General features: G+C 44.6%; 1 protein-coding gene across 16 annotated transcripts in view; it reads left to right on the forward strand.

Moving 5' to 3' along the window:
• STOX2 (storkhead box 2) overlaps window positions 1-20,089 on the forward strand; it is a 210,091-nt gene that overhangs the window by 85,270 nt on the left and 104,732 nt on the right. Inside the window, exon 1 of one of the 16 annotated variants that reach the window (XM_073798565.1) lies at window positions 15,206-17,296. The exons of the other annotated variants lie outside the window; for them this stretch is intronic. Coding sequence (XP_073654666.1) covers window positions 17,131-17,296 — 166 coding nt within the window. The 5' untranslated portion in view covers window positions 15,206-17,130. Of the gene's footprint in view, window positions 1-15,205; window positions 17,297-20,089 lie in introns of those variants that run through there. 16 annotated transcript variants of the gene reach the window in all.

Here is a 20,089-nt window from a genome sequence, read left to right on the forward strand (position 1 = left end):
CCCAATGCCGTCTTGCAGAAGAAGGACCCCGCTAATTTTCGATTCATCCCTATCTTCCACCCCTCCAGTGCCCTTACCCTTTGCCTGTATATTTGGATGCCATATTTTATGCCTCCCTGGCTTGTGTCTGCCCCACTTCCGCCATCCATTAGGTCAGGTCGGAGCTGAGGTAGGACCAGCGTGGGTGGGGAAGCCAACGACAGGTAGGCTGAAGTTGAAGGTGGTACCTTCATTTGGTGGGAGGAGAGCCTGGGTGGGATGCCCACACTGTGAAGGGGAGATAGACCACCGTTAGAAACACAGGTTAACGCAAAGAAGACTTCGAAACGGGGAGATCTGGCCAAGAATCAGAGATTCGCGAGGAGATAGAAAACCAGGCAGACTGATCACATGGGCCTGGGAACCGGGGTGAACTCAGGGCAGTGTATACGGTCTCTGGCAGTGCCCGATGTGTGCGTGCATGCCATTGGGGGACTGAGTAAGATCAGAAAGTGTGGAAGCTTTACCTCTTAGGAGGTGCAGAGACCGTGGGACCATGCCATTGTGTCATCTGAGGTTAAAATCCCTGGGATTTAAGGCCCCAGTCTATGGAGGGCTTTGAGTGTTGTGCTTTCTACAATATAATGCTTCATCCACGGTGCCAATTTTTACTAAAATTTTACTCATCTTCTCTTTGGAACTTTAATGGTTTCCAGATCTGCTCTGTGTTGAAGGATGGCCACGAGCTGTGCCACAGGGGATGGGTGAGGTGCCCTGCGTGGTGGGCTGGCCCCCTGGAGCGTCCGAGGTGCTGGCTTAGGCAGTGTTGAACAGCCACAGCTGCTGGTGGTCTGTACACGGGTGGAGGGTCCCGGATCAGTGTGGAAGATGAGGGAGTACCTGGGCATCTCATTTGGTGGGTGTTTTCTACCCAGACCGCAATCCTTTGTTTTTTGCCCAGCAAACACCAAGTAGAACTGCGTTGCTACTTCTAGTTTTCTTTAGTCTTTGGGAAACAAAACAAGCTTTTCTCCCCCAAATAAGACTTTAAGTTTTAATCAGGTAAATACTTAGTGAAAATCCTTGACTTTACTAAGTTTTAGCCCACGTGCTCATCTTTTTTTTTGTTTTTTTGTTTTTTGCGGTATGCGGGCCTCTCACTGTTGCGGCCCCTCCCGTTGCGGAGCACAGGCTTCGGACGCGCAGGCTCAGCGGCCGTGGCTCACGGGCCCAGCCGCTCCGCGGCATGTGGGATCCTCCCGAACCGGCACGAACCCGTATCCCCTGCATCGGCAGGCGGACTCTCAACCGCTGCGCCACCAGGGAAGCCCCCACTTGCTCATCTTTGATGGTAGGGACTTCCTGGATATAAGACTGAGCCAAGAGCTCTACATATATTATCTTATTTAAATTGACCACTATATATTTTTACTGTTCTTATTTTAAAGATGAGAAGACGCAGGCTTATAGAGGTTAAATAATTTGTTCAGGGACACAGAGGAGGTCAGGAGCTGAGCCAGGACTTAAACTGGGGCCTGACTTCAAATTCTGTGTTTAACATTGAACTGGCATAACCAATAGTGTCAAATTCTGAGTTCCTAAGAACTTCTTTTTATTCTTCCTGTTGTTCCAAAGTAAAATTTTACCGTGACTTGCGTTATTAACATCTCAAAGTCACAAAGAAATAGAACAATGACTTAGCATGTATTTATTATTACTCTGGCCCTAATCAGCTCTTCTAAATATCAATAAAAGTGAGATGTAGTGCTTTCCTAGACTTCAGAATGTCTGCATATTTATCGCATTATAATAGCACGTCATGGTGTTTGAACCAGGAAAGGGACACGGCAGCTGTTGAGTGCAGTTCCCACCTTTTCTAAATGAAGATATTGAGAGTCATAGAGGTTTGGTGAGTTGACTGCTGGGAATTAGTAAAGGCTGGCATAGAACTTCCGTGCTGGTGTTCTTCATCCTTCCTTAAGTGTTCTTCACAGAGCTCTTATCTTTTCCAGTACCTCGTTGAGGTTGGTGGGTAAAACAATACAGGAGCAGAGAAGTTACGCGACACTTGCTCAAAATGCCAGAGGAAGTCCGTAGTGGAAGGAAGACATGAGCTTAAGAACCCTGGGACCAGCCTGGTGTGCTTTCCATCACCCCCACCCCGTCTCCCTGAGCCTTGCTGTGCTGTGCTGTCTCTTAGGGGTTGCCCTCTCAGCAGGTCTCTGAATGGCCACATGGCCACGTTGCCTTAAGCCCACTGATGCGAGAGGAAGGGAGGGAGGGGCGGGAGGGAGGGGGAGAGAAATAGAGGGGACCGTCACCATATCATACATGACTGATTGTGAAAATGGTAAAGGATGTCTGGGAACTTTTGTTTCATGCATGTGTGTGTGTTTCTTTTAATTTTTTCTTTTTTTTTTTTTTTTTTGGTGAAAAACTCAGATTTTATAATTATTAAGAAATTCTTCCTGTCAGAGACAAAAGAAAAAGTGAGCTGCTTCATTCCATTTCCAGCAATATAGCAGACCATATATCCTCAAAAGCCCCCGGATTAAAACAAAAACCACTATAAATTTCCAGGTGAAATATTTCATAGCATTTCTTGCCTCTTCGATCTCATAAAACACAAATCTAGCTCCATCCACATTTCTGTACCATTAAGCTAGCAACTCAGCCCCAAGGGAACTGGCCTGTTCGTGCTAAGCAAAGAAACTGGTAAACAGGGTAAACTGCAGTAAGGTTAGACTACTTAAAACCGTAAAAGAAAGGCGGGGGGGGGGGGGGCAGAGAAAGGAGAGGGGGAGAGGGAGGGAGGGGGGAGGGAGGGAGTAGAGGGAGGGAAAAGAAGCAGGAGATGGAGGAAGAAAGAAAAGGAAGAAGGAAGGAAGGAAACGAAACAATAACCTGGGAGCCAGTATATGTTTGTACAGAGTTGAATCATTGCCAGGTATTTGTGTTGTTTGGGAGAATATGGGGATGGTGATTTATTTTAGATTGTTTTCAAGTTCAAGAATGCCTGTTGAAATATCGGGATAATCACTGCAAGACTAGAAGAGAAGACATTAAGAGAGAAAGAGACTACGTAAATGATTTAGCATGGCACAGTAAAGAACTTTCTGGGCTTCCCAAGGGGTGCACCACCAGACCTGGCAGCCAGGGTGTGTTCAGCCCTGGACCCGGTCGAGGGTGTTAACTAAAATGGATTAAAGCAACATTTACTGAGCACTAACTGATTGCCAGGCACATATTTCATTTCATCCTCAGAACAGCCCCATTAAATTGGCACTTTTGTCTTGCCCATGTTACAGAGGAAGAACTCAGGGATAGAGCTCATGTCTGAGGTTGCCCGGCTGGGAAGTAGAGATGCTGGGATTCAGACACTGAGAGATGTGCTCCAGAGTAATCACTTTTAACTCCTGAACTCTTTCGCCTTAGCAAAATCCTTGCAGGGAAATCCTTGCCTTAGCAAGATTCTGGGGGTGGTGGTGGTGGTGGAGAGAACTGTGCCCCTCCAAGATGGCTCCAGGCCTCTCCCCTCTGTTCTCCTGTTCTACGGCCTGCGGGCCTCCTCCCGGAAACGTGCAGGTGCACACAGCTGGAGGAACCTTTGCCTTGATTTCATGGGTACAGCTCAGTGCTACAGTTCTTGAACTTGGTCATTTTGAACTCTTGACAAGGGCATAAAATCACTTCCTTTTAAGCTTTTCTGTTTTAGTTGCTGAGGTTATGGTGTTGATTATAATGGTCTGTCATGACGCGTGAAAGCAAATTGGATGTTCTCATAATTGATGCATACTTAAGACGTATTTAGCCTCTCCTCTAAGCAAGTTATATTTCAATTGTTACAGGATCTAAGTTTCAAATATCCCATTTGCCATGCCACCCATTCACTAGCATATAGGTGCTGGCTCCATGAATACATTTATGTCAACACCAAACATGGATGGATTTCTTGAGGTCTGCAACTGAAATAATTTAGGTCTAAAAATGTGTCCTGGCTCTGGAAAACTCTGTAGGAGGCTCACCTCCAAAAACTTGGAGATGTTTAAAACGCAGTGTCTGGAGCCAGGAAGCCAGATCAGATATTCTCTGGAAATCAACTTCCCTCTAAGATTTTGGAAGAAAACTGTGTCGCAAAACAGTGTCTCCATCCTATCTCTGGGTTCAACTTTCTCTTTTCTTTATTGTCTTCTGTCTCTTTCTTGTAGCTTCTTATTTGGGTTTGGCCTTTTCCCATTTCTAGGATGTTACTCCTTTCTTCTGAGAAGCCATGAAGACAGAGAGGTAGCAGTTTTCTGACTGACACAAAGGTGTGTCCACACGAAACTCACCTGTAGGCTGAAACGAGGGCGGGTGCTCACCTCTAGTCTAGTCTGCGTCACAAAGCACAGTCCACGTGCAAAATGTTAGGACTTGGCACTTGTCCCTTCCCCCTGCTGCCAGCGCTCAGCTTGGTGGCCTGGAGGGAGCCCCCGCTGGCCTCTTAAGAAGGTAGTCCCTCGTTCTTTGTGGGAACTGGGAAAACAAGGCGGGGGTGGGGGGAAAGGCTGGGGAATGCAGGTTATGCTGTATTGTGTATTCTCCTTGCAGGAAGCGTTTGCCATCAGATGGAATTACCTCAGCCAATTTTTGGCTTGGGTAAACGGGATCATAGCAGAACCAATGCAATATATGTCTCGCCAAAAATTAAACTTTGGCCACAGGTCTTTGAGCCTCCACCCCCATTAGTCAGGGGACAAAGAAGAGTACATGGTGACACCCCCAAATGCCAGTATTTTACATTTTAAAATATCTGATCATACTGGCAGTTTTTCTTGTCTCCCCACTTACATTTATTTGTTCCTCTTATAAAGCAAAAATTATACTTTTTGACCAGCCTTCTTTCACTAAAAGTAGAGTGACCGTATGTCCCTGTTGGACCAGGAGGGTTCTGGTCAAGCGTTTTGTCCTAGTGTAATTAATAGCATCCTTTTTACTTGAAAAAAATGTCCTCGTTGAATAATAAATAACATGGTAACTAATGAAAGCTACTGCAAATGGTTATTAGGTTATAGTTAACCCTCTCTGTTTGAAATAGAAGTCTCATAGCACCTTTAAAGTATCAAATGAATAATAATAGGAAGACTAAAGATTATTACCCAGAAGACTAATTACTTAAATTTTGAAATATTGAAGGAAAGTTGGAAAAAAATCTCTCCAATGCACTTAGTAGTAATTATTAATCTCATCTGTGTATTTTTATTCTATATTAAAGTCAAAATGTTATTAGTAATTATTAAATATCACATAAAAGTCCTATAATTTGCTGGGAGTTAAAGTAGTTATTCTTAAATAGAGTCAGGAATTTAAATATCTTTTTAAAAATTATTGTAATTTGACAGAACAGGAACCTATTGGAGCTTTGCTTATTTTTTCATATATGATTTTAATTGTTCATGTATAACATTTCTTTGAAGCACAGGAAGTGACGTGTTGAAAAAAGATTTCTCCTTTAAAATCCATCTGTGTTATCGTGTGGTTTTTCACTGGCTTGGGAAGCAGCTCTGTGGTGACCTGCAAACAGAATTGAGAAAAGAAAACTTTCAAGATTGATTAGTCTGAAGGAGGTGTGTGGACTTAAGTCTAAGTCTCATGCACCGTCTGAGTATAAACCAACCGAGGGAGTCATGTGAGTCATCCAAAGAAATCTGTCTTCTCTTCCACATGCACGTATATTCATAAAAACTTATTAATAACTTAGAAATTGGGGGACTATTCTAGCAATATAAAGATTTCTGTGAACTTCATTCGGAGTACCCAAAAGCAATTAACATATAACCCTAAATTTAGTAACTACCCCCATCCATCATTACGGGGGCAGCAGGGTAGGGCAGGAAAAATCCTGGACTGGGAATCTCAAGAGAGGAATTCTGGTTTTTCAACCTCTGTATGACTTGGGGCAAATCACTTACTGCCTTTGAGCCTTCGTTTTTTTCATCTTTAATTATGATAACAAATGTTACCTTGCTGACCTCAGACCTTACGAGACTCAATAAACTGTAAGGTCCTAGGCAAACATAATGCATTATTTATTATTCCTTAGCTACTAGTGGATCTGAGGGAAAACAAAGTAGGTATAATATTCCTTTATGACCCTGAAACCACTTTATAAATCCATGGGCATTTGTTGGGCTTCTGCGAGGAACACAACCCTGCAGAGGGCCAAACATCAACATATCCTGGCACCTGCTTCTAGAGAACCTACTTTTAAAAGGCACGAGGCTTCAAAAGATGAACGAAGTGAAGTCTTCCCTGGCCTCTCCATCTTAAATCAAAAACCTTCATCTTAGCCTTCCTCCCCGGCATTATTTTCCTCCACTCCACTCATTGCTATTTCATATTCTGTATAATTTACTAATTTGTTTACTGTTATCTCCCCCCATGAGCATGGAGACTCCTTAATCACAGATGGTTTTGTTCTTATTGCTATTTTGTTTTTAAACTTTGAATCCCAGAATTTGTAGCCGTCTTCAGCACATAGCAAGTGCTCAATGAACATCTGTTCAATGAACAAAACAGTCTTTGGTCTCAAGGAACCGAAAAGCCGGGGAAGCAGGGGACATCTCTGTACGGTACCGCATTCTATTACAGCATTGTAAGCACCATCATGGAAGCGCACAGATTGCTGTATAGATGGGACCAGGACTCCCAACTCTGCAGGAGAGGGGGTGGGAGGCAAAGAGAGGGAGAAGATGGAAAGTTTGTCAGAGCACTGACTGCAATTTGAATCTTGAAGGATGAATGAGAGTTTTCCAGGAGGACAAGGTGGTGATAGACATCTTAGGCAAACAGGGCAGCTTCCGAGAAGGTCTGGAGACGGAAATTGACATTGCTGAGGAACAGTGAGAACTCGTATTTATATTGATCTTTTAAGGAAAAAGTACAAAAGAAACGAAGGCTTACAGGTTGATGCCGCGTGTCACTCGGGGACGTGTGAGGGTCCGCGAGGTGGAGGCCATTTCTGTGTGGCCCTGTGTGTGCCGTGTTTTACTGTTAGGTGTTACTCCTCATAACTGTTTATCTGTGCTCAGTGAGTGGATTTACAGATCACATGATCTTCATGATTTTGTCATGAGATGAGGAAGAATCATGAAATATCTTCTACCTCACAAAAGTCTACTGGTTCTCTCATGGCAAAATACTTCAAGGAATTGTTCAGTGTGAAGATAAGGTATTCTTCTTCATAAAATGATGAGAGTTACAATTTTGCTGACCTTTTCTGATCACGCCGAGGCTGAGACCAGTCAGTACAATCGGAGGAACCCACTGATACTGTGATTTTAGCTGGTCTTTTGTGGTTAGTCAATCATGAGCTGGACAAAGTTCACGGAGACACCACGTTCAGTTGTGCTGAAATCTCGGGTGGTCCAGGAGGACCTGTGTTGCCTCTGAAGGTTGGCAGGAGAAGCAAAGTCGCTCACTGTTGTCTACACAGGGCAAGTCGGAGAATGGAAAGATTTACTTAATGAATTGTCACAACTGTCAGTCATGTCAGTCAGGCAAGTAAATTTCTCCTTTTTTCCCCTCAACCTGTGAAGAGGTGCGGTGACTCCAATGGACCCTTGTGTCATTCTGAAGCTTGTTGGCTTTCAGTGAGAAAGTCCACTATTCATCTCTTAGGGTTTGAGAAAAATATGAGGTCTTTCTAGAGGAAGCTTGCTCTCTGTGAGAGTGTGCCTAGTGACTCCTGGCTTTGTAAATGCTGACATTCCGGTGCTCCCTTTAATTCCCTGAAGCTTATGAGTGTAACTGCAGGTCCGTCAAATGAACAAATATAGCTGCAACACGTGGTAATTTGCCAAGACAGGTTTCTAGTATGAGGTAGATTGAAAGAGGCCACTGGATGTCGAGGCTGCATAGGGAGGGCGTGGTGAAATGGGCTCCTTTAGTTGACTGAACAACTTGTTTAAAACTCTTATCCTTTTACTGAGAATACTTTAACCATTCTGAAGAGAGACGCGAAACCCTGACAGAAGAGCCTCATGGGTATTTTCTCAAAGAAGAGGGCAGTGGATATTCCTATATATGCGGCATATGCAGAAAAAAACAGATCCCGAGGTTTACCTCAGGTAACAAAGTGTGTTGAACAGAAGTCAGGGGCTTCATCATCAGTGTCGAAATCTTGTATCAGAAAAGATGGTTAAATATTTGTATGATTTCCAGCTGCATTCACATGTGAACGGAGGCTTCTCCGTGCAAGTTAACATAAGGCTGAAACGCATAATTGTCTTATTATTGTGCAGTCTGATTTTTGCCTTAAACTATTTAATATTGATGACTGATTACAAATTGCTTATTATCAAGTTTCAGTTTTGAACGGATAAACTTATTTTGAAGTATGTATTTAAGCAAATAAATTAGATATTTGATTACATATTTTTAATATTCAAATTTTACAACAGTCTTAACTTCACTGAATTTTTTAGGTTACCCTTTCTGTATCTTAGGCACATGACACTGGCTTTCTGTGTCTGGCCTCCCTCTCCTTCCCCAGTGCCTTGACTCAGGCCTTCAGGATATAGGAAGGCAGTAGAAACACAAGAATTTGGGGACGGATTGAGTGTAGTGATAGGCATGGTGTGGACGGGAGGAGAGCAGTGAGAGACAGGAAGCAGTTGAGGATGCATCCCAGGTCCTCGCTTTGGGAGACCGAATGGCTGGGAGTGCCGTTCGCCACATCCAGAAATGTATTCCAAGAAGCCAGAGGTTGGGAGCATGCGGATGAAGATGGTTAATTGTGTGTAATGAGAAGCTTGAGTTTGATTGTCCATGGAGTATCTGGGGAAGATATTCACTTGGCAGTAGGAAATAAGGATTCGGAGATCAGGAGGGAGGTCTGATGGAAAGTTTTTGGAAATCAATCACTTCTAGGGGTTAAAACAGAGCAGTGGATGTTGTTGAGCTCAGCTGGTGAGACTGAAGGTAGAGAAGGGTGATTGGGGACGGAATCCAGGGAACACCAGTGTTTAATGGGTGGAGGTGGACTTGAGAGGTGAGAGGAGAGCCAATGGAGAGAGACAGTAAGACAAAGGAGAGAAACATTTTAAGAGGAGAGAGTAGACAATAGCGCCAAGCAAGAAGCCAGATAAGGGCGAAATTTGTCAATGGATTGGGTAATGGAGAGATTGCCAGTTATATTAGCAAGAAGAAAAATGTGTGTATGTATAATATTTTGGAACTATTTAACAGTGGAAAGAAAGTATGAGAATAAGGACAAAAATCAGTAGCATAAATCATAAATACTTCAAATCTCAAGAAAGGGGAGGATCCAGAATTAAAATGATTTCCCAGTGTCTATGTGTGGAATCAGTCCATAAACATTGGAGATACCCGTGACGCTGTCTCCTCTGTTTGCCCTCACTGCCCTGTCTGTCCTACACTCCCCAGCCTCTCACAGATCAACTGTGTAGGTCGGCAGGTTTGAACCTGGCAATGTTCCCTGTTCACTGTTCTCCATTCCTTCTGTTAGAAATCAGATTCTGACTAGCATCCTCTCAATTGTGCTATGGCAGTCTCCTCCTAACTGGTTTTCTAGCTCAAGTCTTTAAGTTTTCCAGGTTATCCTCCACTCTACGGCTGGGTTAATTTTTTTTAAACAGTATCATTGAGGTATAATTGTATATCACAAAATCCAACCATTTTTAAGTGTGCTATGTGTTTTTATAAATTTATACAATTGTGTAGCCATCACCACAATTCAGTTTTGACAACATTCTCGTCACCTTGGAAAGTTCCCTCAAGCTTGCAGCCAATTCCCACTGGATTCAAATGTCAAGTCCAAACCCAGCTATGTCTCTCCTTTGCTCAGGATTCAACGCGCCCCTTTCCCTTTTTACTTATGCACAGACTAATTGGCCTGAAATCCCAAACACTCCACCAACTGTCCCAATATACCCTTCCAGCTTAGTGGCTCACGAGTCCCTGACATTTTCGTGCCTTTCAGACAAACAAGACTATTTAGGGTTCCCTCCATCGATTTCTGACCATTGTGACTTTGCTCAGGCTCCTTTCTCCAGCTGGTAGAAATGGAGTATTAAAATGGAGTGTTTGTTAATATAAATTTTAAAGAGCAAAAATTTTGGTGTCTCTAAACTTAAAAAAGTCTTTTAAAAAATTTCTCTAGATCTTGACAAATTCAAATGCACCCTTGAAAGAATCATCTTCCAGTTATATTTGGGTGGAACCTGACGCCGCCAGTTTACTTTTGAGCTTGTTTTATATTCTCGGTCTACCTGATATCAGCCCTTTTTTTTATGTGCCCCCCGTGTGTGCAGGTGAAAGGACCAGCTCACAGCAGCTTGTCTTCCACGCTGTCCACACAAAGCCACTTACTGACTGTGCCTTTGCGTCTTGGACTCTATTCTTTTTTATCTTTTAAATTGCATAAAATATACATAACATTTACTACTTTAATTCTTTCTGTACAGTTCAGTGGCCTTAACGTTGTTGTGCAACTGTCACCACCATCCAACTCCAGAACTTTATCACCGTCCCAAACTGAAACGCGATCCCCATTAAACCCTAACTCCCCCCTCCCCTTCCCCCAGGCCCTGACAAGCGTGATTGTACTGTCTCTGAATTTGACTACTCTAAGCACCTCGTCTAAGAGGCATCATACAGTATTTGTTCTTTTGTGTCTAGCCGATTTAGCATAATACCTTCAAGATTCATCCATGTTGTAGCGTGTGTCAGAATTTCCTCACACTTGCTCTTTCCATTTGTTGACGGACACAGGTTGTTTCTACCTTCTCTGGACTCTGTTCTCGACCCTGGGTAACTGCTCCAGCTTGAGCAGGGTGTGCTGGGCACCACTGAATGCTGCAGCTCTTGAAAACACGCTAGCTGTGCCTGGGTGTTTTCTTCTTTCTTTTTCCTAAACCCAGTTTGTGGATGCTGTGTATTTCAGCTATTTAACCCAGTAGCATCCACGGTATGGTATCACTGTTACTTGCTGGCCCCCACTGGAATTCAGCTTGTTTTGTTATTTGGTGCAAAGCAGGATGCATAGGTGAACAAAAGGATCTAGAAAGGATTCAGGTTTTTTAAGTGCCCCCCGCTTAGTGATCAAGCGTAACAATAAACTTGGCTATTATTTCCTTGATGCCTTCTGCTTGCCAGCAGTGAAATGGAACATTTATATATTTACCTCTGATCTTCACTTTGAGAGCTTATCACCATGACAGTTGAAACAGTGGAACTCAAAGATGAACTTTTCCCAGGCCCCCAGCAATGACGTGAATGCCTGCTCTCCTTGGCGTCACCACACCGACCTGCCCTCTATTACTCTGACTTCGCTTAGTCTGGCCTGGAGATGGATGTCATCATCCTGGCAGCCTACTCCAGCCTCTCAATCCTCCCAAACGCTCGAGGCCCCTCTTGAGTTACTTCTCCTTGGTGAGTTCCTCCATCCCCAAATAGTTGCTTTCTTTGGGAGTAGAATTCATTGACCGCCATTATTCATTATAGCCCTGTCGGCAGTGGGTTATAGGTGATGATGTACCTGAGTGGAGAGACTAAGGGAAATTCGGCTTAGATTTTGATAGGGATGCAAAGACCAATATATACACTGTCTCATCATACTTACGACTTCTCCGAAACATGTTTTACGCCATGGATTTATCACCTCCCACCACCTGTCTAGATCTGTTTACCTAAATGTGTTCCAGCAACAGGTGGTCCTATGATTAGAGCTTGAAGAGCGGTTGTTGTTGTTGTTGTTGTTTTCTTGGTGGATTTACAGGTGCGTTTGCACATGAAAGGCTCTGAGAAGTCCAGCAGGCCTGTTGTAACTTCAGCACATCTTCTGAATTTATAATGGAACCCTCTTTCCAAGTCACATTTGTTAATGTATCTCAGGACAGGGGTTCCCCAGAAGACATTATTTATTGGGAGCTGCAGACCTTCATGCCAGCAGCGTGACCACTGCCTTGGCAACCACGCTGGTGGTCCACATACGAAGAGAGCATCTTCTAAGACAATAAATGCTCAAGCTTTCTGATAAAATTATAGGTAGCAGTTTGGAGCCTGGGCAAAGGAGGACAAAGATGTATCTACCAAACACATGGTCAGCTACCTTATTAGCTGCTTTTGAAGGCCCAGGTCATATGAATGTGCATATGTACATACATGCAAATATATGAGTGTATATATGCGTCACATAAGAAATACTCCCAATCTTCCAGCTCGAAAGCCTCTGAAAAAGCCCTCGTCCTTTTGGGACACATTCATTTCCAGATTCCATTTAGCTTCTTAACCCGGGCCACGCAACCGCCCAATTTTAAGGTGTGTATATGTATTTTTTTTGACTAAAAGCACATTTGTCAAATGAAACTGTTAATATCTTTTTCAAATTATGTTTCAGGACGCAGCAGCAAGATAAATGACTATCAGACTCAGAATTTTGATTTTTATTTAACAAATATTTTAATCACAAAGTTTGATGCATATATCACAGACGTACGTAAATACATAAACACCTATTTCCTTTCTGCGGACTTAGCTCTCTTACCATACCAAAGTGGGGCTTTCTGTGCACAGCAAAGATCACTTATATTTAGGTCTTTAATGAATGTTCAGTATACCAGAGATACAAGTTCAAAATATCAAATTTTCCTTGATTAGAGATACAAATGGGAAAATCAAATTTCCTTCAGTTTTTAGGTTCAATGCATTCAGTTTGTAAATTTGGTATTTTAAACATAATAAAATTAAAACTGTAACTCTCAGGGGCCTTTGAAAAACATTTGATCAACTCACATTGAAGACTAAAGTCCTTTTACTCAATAATTAGCCCCATTTAGAAACACAGTTATGGAAAATTTCAAACCAGATTCTTCAGAGGACTTAATCAGGCTTCATTAGTCATCACATCTGGGCCAGTTACTGTGAGCCACTGGACACAGCTATGAACAAAGCAGAACAATGAACTGCACTGAATAAAACAGAAAACATCCCTTGCCTTCATGGAGCTTACATACTTGTAACTATTAAATTCATTCAACTCTTGTAAATCTAATAAACCAAGGTTTTAAATGAGGAGCGCGTCAAAGTCAAAATTCTTCTACCTTTCAACTTAAAATTACAAGTCTAAAATCAATTACAGTTGACCCTTGAATGACACAGGTTTGAACTACCCATTTCCACTTATACGTGGGTATTTTTCAATAGTAAATACCACATGGTCCATCCGTGGTTGATTGAATCTGAGGAACCGTGGATGGAATGGCTGCTATAAATTATACTTGAATTAACCTGGTTGTTCAAGGGCCAACTGTATAATCTGAATTAGAATCACAAAGCAAATGTGTGTCTAATTAGTGTCTCTATCTGATGTGTAAATACCAAATGTACAAATTATTAAGCCTGATTTAAAAATTACGAGTACTATGAAAGTGATTTGCTGTGTCATTTCGCTATTTAATTCTAAACTTTCCTACTAGGAAAAACTGGGATTATACAACTGAGCTTACTTGATGGACAGTTCAAGACCCAGATACTTGATTGTCTCAAGTAGGTTGAGCGATTTGAAACTGGACTAGGGACCTAGGCGTTGAGTATGACCAGAGTGAATCTTTTCATAGGACAGATGGACACACTGAGTCTGATTTTAACGGTGGCTGTAATAACGGGATTCCACTTTCTTTACATAGCGTTGGTTTCACAGTATGTGGTTTGCTAGATTCAAGTCTTACCTTCATAACTTCTTTTGATGTTGCCACTTAATTCGGATGGATAAATTACTTAACTGTCTCTACCTCTCCTGCTTTCCTATCTGATTCGATTAAGCTAACCCAGCCTGTTTACCGCCTGGTTCTTCTGTGTCTGGCTATTTGGCTTTGGCTCCAAGAGCATTCTGTTGCGTATGGACACTGGGTGATATCGCTGCTCTGCAAAGGCCAGCATTCAGAGGCAGCTGAGTGGAGCTGTAGCTCTCCTCCCAGAATATCCATCAACCCGCCCCCATTCCTTCAGATGAACAATGAATATTTTCTCAGTTTTAAGTCAAGTGCGATTCAAATTTACAGTCCGGAAAAGTCCTGGATGACCCCTCCCCTAAACAGAATCCCTCTTCTAAGCCCCTTTTATATAGAAATTCTGAAACTATCATTGCTTCTTTGCTTAAAACCCTTCAGTGGCTCACATAATACAATAGAATACAAAACCCTTAACATGGCCTGCAAGTCCTTTTGTGATCCAGCTCTTGGCTTCATCCGTGATCTCATCACACGCCTTCCTCTTATGCTCCAATTCCAGCCACACTGGCCTTCTTTCACTTCTTCCAACAGAAGCCAAGTTTCTTTCCCACCTCAGGGCCTTTGCATGCACTGTTCCCAGTTTCTGAAACATCTCTCTCCCTACTCTTTGCTTGGATGACTCCACATACTGTAGGTCTCAGATTAACTGTCATTTTTTCATGGAGGTGATTCTTCTTTGTAGACCTTAACACAATCCGTGCATTTATTTGCTTACTACCTAGACCGTAAGTTACGTGGGGCCATGTGTGTTGTTCTGTTTGCCCGGCATCCATCACAGCATATACTAGACAGTCAAAAATCATTTGCTAAATGAATAAGTATCACAGTTGTCACAGCAATCACCATTAGCCTTCAGTCGTAACCGTTATAATCGTTCATATAACCACTTTTGGCTCATGGGATGTAGGGTAGTTGTGGAATTGGATTGAGATATCTAAATGTCAATATCTCATGCATTCATTAATACAATTATTTTTATTACCTTTATGGTTCTTTACACATTTAGTCTTCTTTAGCTTCTAAAGCTGGAGGCTTTCTGTTCTTAGCAGTCCTCTTACAGTAAAGAAGACAGTTTAGCAAAATGTGCCTTTTGGGAGACTGCCCTTTTCTAACTTTTAAAAAATATCATTGAATATTAGCTAACTGGTTTACGGTAATAAATTTTGTATTAATAAGTAATAAATTTTGATTAGTGTAAATACAAGTTGCTTAGTGCTTTTTGTTTGTTTACCCCCGGGTTCCCGGGAGATAGATCAGTTACACTGGCCCCAGGTTACAGAGGGCAGCCCTTAGATATTGAATGGAAGTTCTAGGTTCTATAATGTTTGTTGCTGAAACCTCGCCCCCCTCTGTGTCGTTCTTCGAGAACCTGCCCCCCCCCCCCGGCAAAGAATTAAAGCCTTGGAAAAGCACGAAATTGTGCTAAAACTCCTGAATCTTAACCATTTAGAACCCAGTGCGGGTTTTTTGGGGGGGGGGGTGGTTGCAGTATCAACCTGGAAAGATCATAGGTTCATAAAGATTTCATATCCCTGTCTCTGTACCTTGGCACCTGCGAATATGTAGAACAGCATAAAACATGATTTTGAACGTTGCATCGTCACAAATGGAAAAAAGCGCAAAGACGTAAGAAGAATCAGGTTTATTTTTGTTGTTTACAACACCTAAGCGTTATTGGAAACCCAAACGAGAAGCCAAGCTGACAAAACGGCCGCAGCGCAGCGCGGTCGGGGGTTCTCCGCAATGTGGCCGCGCGCCTTTAACTCGCAGTGACCTCCGCGTCCCGGCCCGGCATCCCGGGCCCGGCGCCTCGGCCGGGGCGGCGCATCGCCCCCTCCTCCCCTCTCGCGCAGCGCGCATTGTTGTCCTTTAGCGATTGGTTGTTGGACCAGAAACAGCGGTGCAGAGCCGAGCCGGGTAGTGGGGCTGTGGACCTGAATGCAGGTTAGCGGGCTGGCAGTGACTGACACCGGGGGCTCGAGGGACAGCGAGGAAGAGCCGGAGACGCCCTCGCTGCGTGGACCAGGTGCCCGGGCGTTTGCGGCTGTCGGCGGAGCTCCGGGTGGCGCCCCCTCCCCCGGATCTAGCTGCCTCCGGGATTGGCGCAGGTGGGCAAGGCAGGGCACCGCAGACTGCCCTGTTCCCACCGAGCGGTTTCTCTCCCTTTCTGCAAGCGGGAGGCGCCATCCTAAAAAGATGTAAATATCCGAGCGCTGACTCCTGGCTGGGGCACCAGCCAAGTCCCAGAGCCGCCGCAGGGTGTTTTACATGAAAATGAGAAGCTTGACAGGATCCGTGCTCTAACTTAAGGCAGCTCGGTGATTGGCATGAGGCTGAGCGGCTTCCCGGCTTCCTGTACTTCAATAGCCATTCTGCGCGCTCGCGACTGAGCAGCGGTGCCGCCGTGCGGGTGGCGATCGGCAGGCTCCGCATCCTTGGCAGCCATGGCTCCCGTCGCCGCCGCGGCCAGTAAGTAGGAGCATGCCTGTGTAGGGGGGCACATGCGTGTCGGCGCGCGCGCGCACACACGCACACGCACACACGCACGCACACCACCCTGAGCCTTGGAAGGAGGAAGATCGACGAGGCGCTGCAGTCGCGAGGACTCTTCCTGGATTCGGCAGGGGCCCGCCGCCGCAGCTGCTGACTGCAGAGCCTGCTCGGATCCTGTGCACACGCGCCCCCCATCCGAGCCTCTGTAATGAAGACTGCCTCCCGAGGACTGCAGGGGAGGCAGAGCCAGCCCGCGCCCGGGACTGCGGGCCGCGCGGCTGATAGGCCCAGGGGGACACGACTTGCACACTGTCATCCCCACGCCTCGCTCTGAGCCGCCTGGTGCGGAGAGGGTCTGCCGCCGCCCCTCCGGCTTCCCGGGCGCCCGATCCCGGGTCACCCCCGGAGGCCTGGGCTTCCTCATTTGTTTGGGTCTTTTGTGCCGTGGCTCACAGTTGGCTAAGCACTCCTGCGCTGAATCGGGCCATTGTCTGCGCTCCCATTGCTTTCACGCTGCAAGTCTCGGCGCCCTCACCCCGCCCGCCCCCTCCCCGCCTCCTCCTGGCCGGGGAACCTCCTAACGTGCCTTTCCCCCCAGGAATCTGGAAGCTATAAGCCGGGCGGATTGCAAATGAAGTGTAATGCATTGTGGGACGTGTGTAAAATCGGAGCCTTCGCTGTGGGGGGGTGTGGGGGCGTGGGGAGGGCCGGACCCGCCGCTGGCGGTGTAGACGCCGACGAGGAGGGGCTGGGAAAATGCGCGCAGAGTCCGCCCGGGTCGTGCCCGCCGTAGACGGATGAAGCCGCGCGCTGCGCCCCGGCGCTGAGGCCCCGAGGATCGGGGCAGCGGGTCGCCCTCCCCACCATGAAGAAGACCCGGAGCACAACCTTGCGGCGAGCCTGGCCTAGCTCGGATTTCTCGGACCGGGCCTCGGACCGCATGAGGTCCCGCAGCGAGAAGGACTACCGCCTGCACAAGCGCTTCCCCGCGGCCTTCGCGCCCCAGGCTTCGCGGGGCTACATGACATCAGGTTGGTAACCGCGTCCCTGCCCCCAGGCCGGGGCCACGGGGCGTGCTCCGAGCGCCGCGGCCGGGGTGCTTCCCCAGGAGGACGGGCGGTGATGGATGCGATAAGTTATGGGGAAAGCAGGAAAAAAAATTAGCTCTCATCCACCATTTTGTACCTCCGCAAGATCCACAGCAGGCCCTCTCAATATGGGGTTGGAGAGCTATTAGTTAGGTGAAATCTGGGAGGGGGACGTGCCGGGCGTTTTGGCTGCACAGATAAATGACCGCCAGCTCGGGCGCCCAGCCTCCTTGAGCTTGTGGAAGAGCCTGCGCCCGCCGTTGCCCGCAGTATCGGGCTTGCTCGCTCCCGCATTGTGGCCAGTTATTATCCTAGTGGGTATTTAAACAGCCTTTCTTTTTCAAAAGGGAACAGGTTCCATGCACAGTTCTGGATGGTTTGAGTCAGGGAAGAGGTCTCAGGCTGGTCTGCTTGCACGCAGGGAACTGTGTTGCAGCCCACTGAATGCATTCGGTGGGGTAATGGTGTGTATGCGGATTGAATGCTCACATGATTTTGTGTGGATTTAACATATGTTGCTTTGAATCAGGTTATAAGGAAAGAATGGAGGCTGTGTCATGTATTCGCATGTCAGACAGGAAGGACAAACAAAACGGTAAACGGGAATGAAGGATTTCATCTTAAAACGCATAGAAGCATTTCTGAAGGCGCCAGTTAGTTCCCTTTGGAAATACAGCGGATGGCTTTGCTGTGTGACTTGGAAACCCAGGGATAAAATACTTGAAACGCTGAAGGAGGAAAATCCTGAAACTCTTCTCGTTGTTTTCTCCTTACTTACTGTTGACCACTTGTATGTAATGATGTGTAAGACACCAATTTTGGTTTGTTTGTTTTTCATTCTGAATGAATTCATTTTCTTCTAAACAAAATGTCCTGGGAAAACCGAGGTTATATTTGAAAACACATCTATACCAAATCACTCTAAATCCTGGGAAGATTGCTTTAAGCTTGCAGATGGTACTCAAAGTCTAGCTCTACTATCTTTCTCCTAAAACAGCAAGTTTAAAAAAAAAAAAACTGGGGCCGATATCTCATGCTTTAAAAGTGTCTTGTGAGTGCATTTCCGTGAGTATAAAACCTAAATAAAATAACCGTCTTTTTTACTGCAAAATCTGGTGACATAAGGATGTACTGTCTTGGCAATAAGGCTCCCTTGATTTTCCCTGTCATGAAATGCCAGATTTGTAAAGGAAGTGACAACTACAGTTTATACTTCAGTAATTGAAGTCAGTCACTGCTGTGGTCGCTTTATTCTTCAGGCTGGTGGCAGTAAATTTTGAAATACACCTAAATCCAAGTGTAACCTCAAAACACGTATGTCCATAAACCCATGTCTACACTGAGTGTTCAGATAATCTCGGGTTTCATATCCTTGGTGTTTGAATGTCTTCATTCCACACTGAAGAGTTTCGCCTCTTTTTTGCCCCTCTTCAGGAATCAGTACTGATACCAAGAGTGAGGCTGTAGGAGGGCAGGTGGCCATAATGTCTTCAACAAACCTGCAAGACTCTGTGATGATTTCAGGCACGTTCCCATGGAGCCTGTTTTCACCTATCTTGTCATAGCATCATTATGATCACATTTTTATTCTTTGCTAAAGAACTTCTCTGCTATTGCCAGTTTTTCAAGGCATTTTTGAGGGCTTGAGGAAGAAGCTTTTCATTTTCTTTGATTCTCTTATTTCTTGACTTGTAAATAGTAAGCTGGTCCTATGGGGATAGTGAAGGATCAGCTCTTTCAGGTTGGTGGTTGTCTGTGCAGGTTTCATGTTAGGTTACTACTGAGGAAAGAAAACCAGAAGGTGGGGGAAGAAGAGCTGTGTTATTCATTCAGCATTTTACGGAGTCTCCCCCCACCTCAAGCAAAGTGCCTTGCTAGATTCTCATGGGGCTGCAGGGTTGGGTATAATATGGTTTTGTCCGAGGATGGAAGCTGTTATTTATTCTTTATTTTAATTATTAGCCAATATGTATAATAAAAAGGGTTGGGGCTCATGGAAGGATAAAGTAAATATTAAGACAAACACCTACAATGAACACTGGGAGAGTAGGTGGAATCTTTCTCATATACATCTTTTTGGGGGAGATTGAGAGTAGCTTGTCAATTTCCTTTTCAAATATGGTTCCTTTCCAAATACCAGTGTTGATAGTAATAGATGGTATATTGAGACACTTTGACATCATTTGGGAGAAGTTGTCTTCCCCTTAGCAAATGTAAGAAAGTCCACTTATATCAAGTTAGTGACTCTGGATACAAACAGAGCCTTTGTCACATAAAATAGAAAATGAAGCAGCTTAGAAACACATGAAGCTTTTCATACTTCTTCTTTCTGTTTGTCCAGTCATTTTGCCATAATAGCTACTAGTATTTATCATACTTATTCTCAGTAAAAAGAGGTTTTTTTGTTGGGTTCAAAGGACAAGATAAGCTTCTTCAGAGAAATACTAAATGACTTGAAATAACTTCAGTGGAGACTGTTTTTAGAAATCCCCTCCAACTAATATTCCTTTAAAATATGGTGAAAATCACTGTTTTGTTTTTTTTTTTTTAACTTTAGGACAGGAGAGGTCCTTGGAAATTTGAATAGCTGTCCTTTTGATCTGGCCTACTATCGCACAGTAGGTATTTCAAGTTTAACTCTGTTTACTTAAGCCAAAATTATAGGCATTCCATAATCGCTTTCTAATGAGACAGAACCTTTTCAAACAGTCTTCTTTCACTAGTAAGTAACTACCA

This window comes from Tursiops truncatus, chromosome 21 (assembly GCF_011762595.2).
Source record: "Tursiops truncatus isolate mTurTru1 chromosome 21, mTurTru1.mat.Y, whole genome shotgun sequence".
Taxonomy (NCBI): domain Eukaryota; kingdom Metazoa; phylum Chordata; class Mammalia; order Artiodactyla; family Delphinidae; genus Tursiops; species Tursiops truncatus.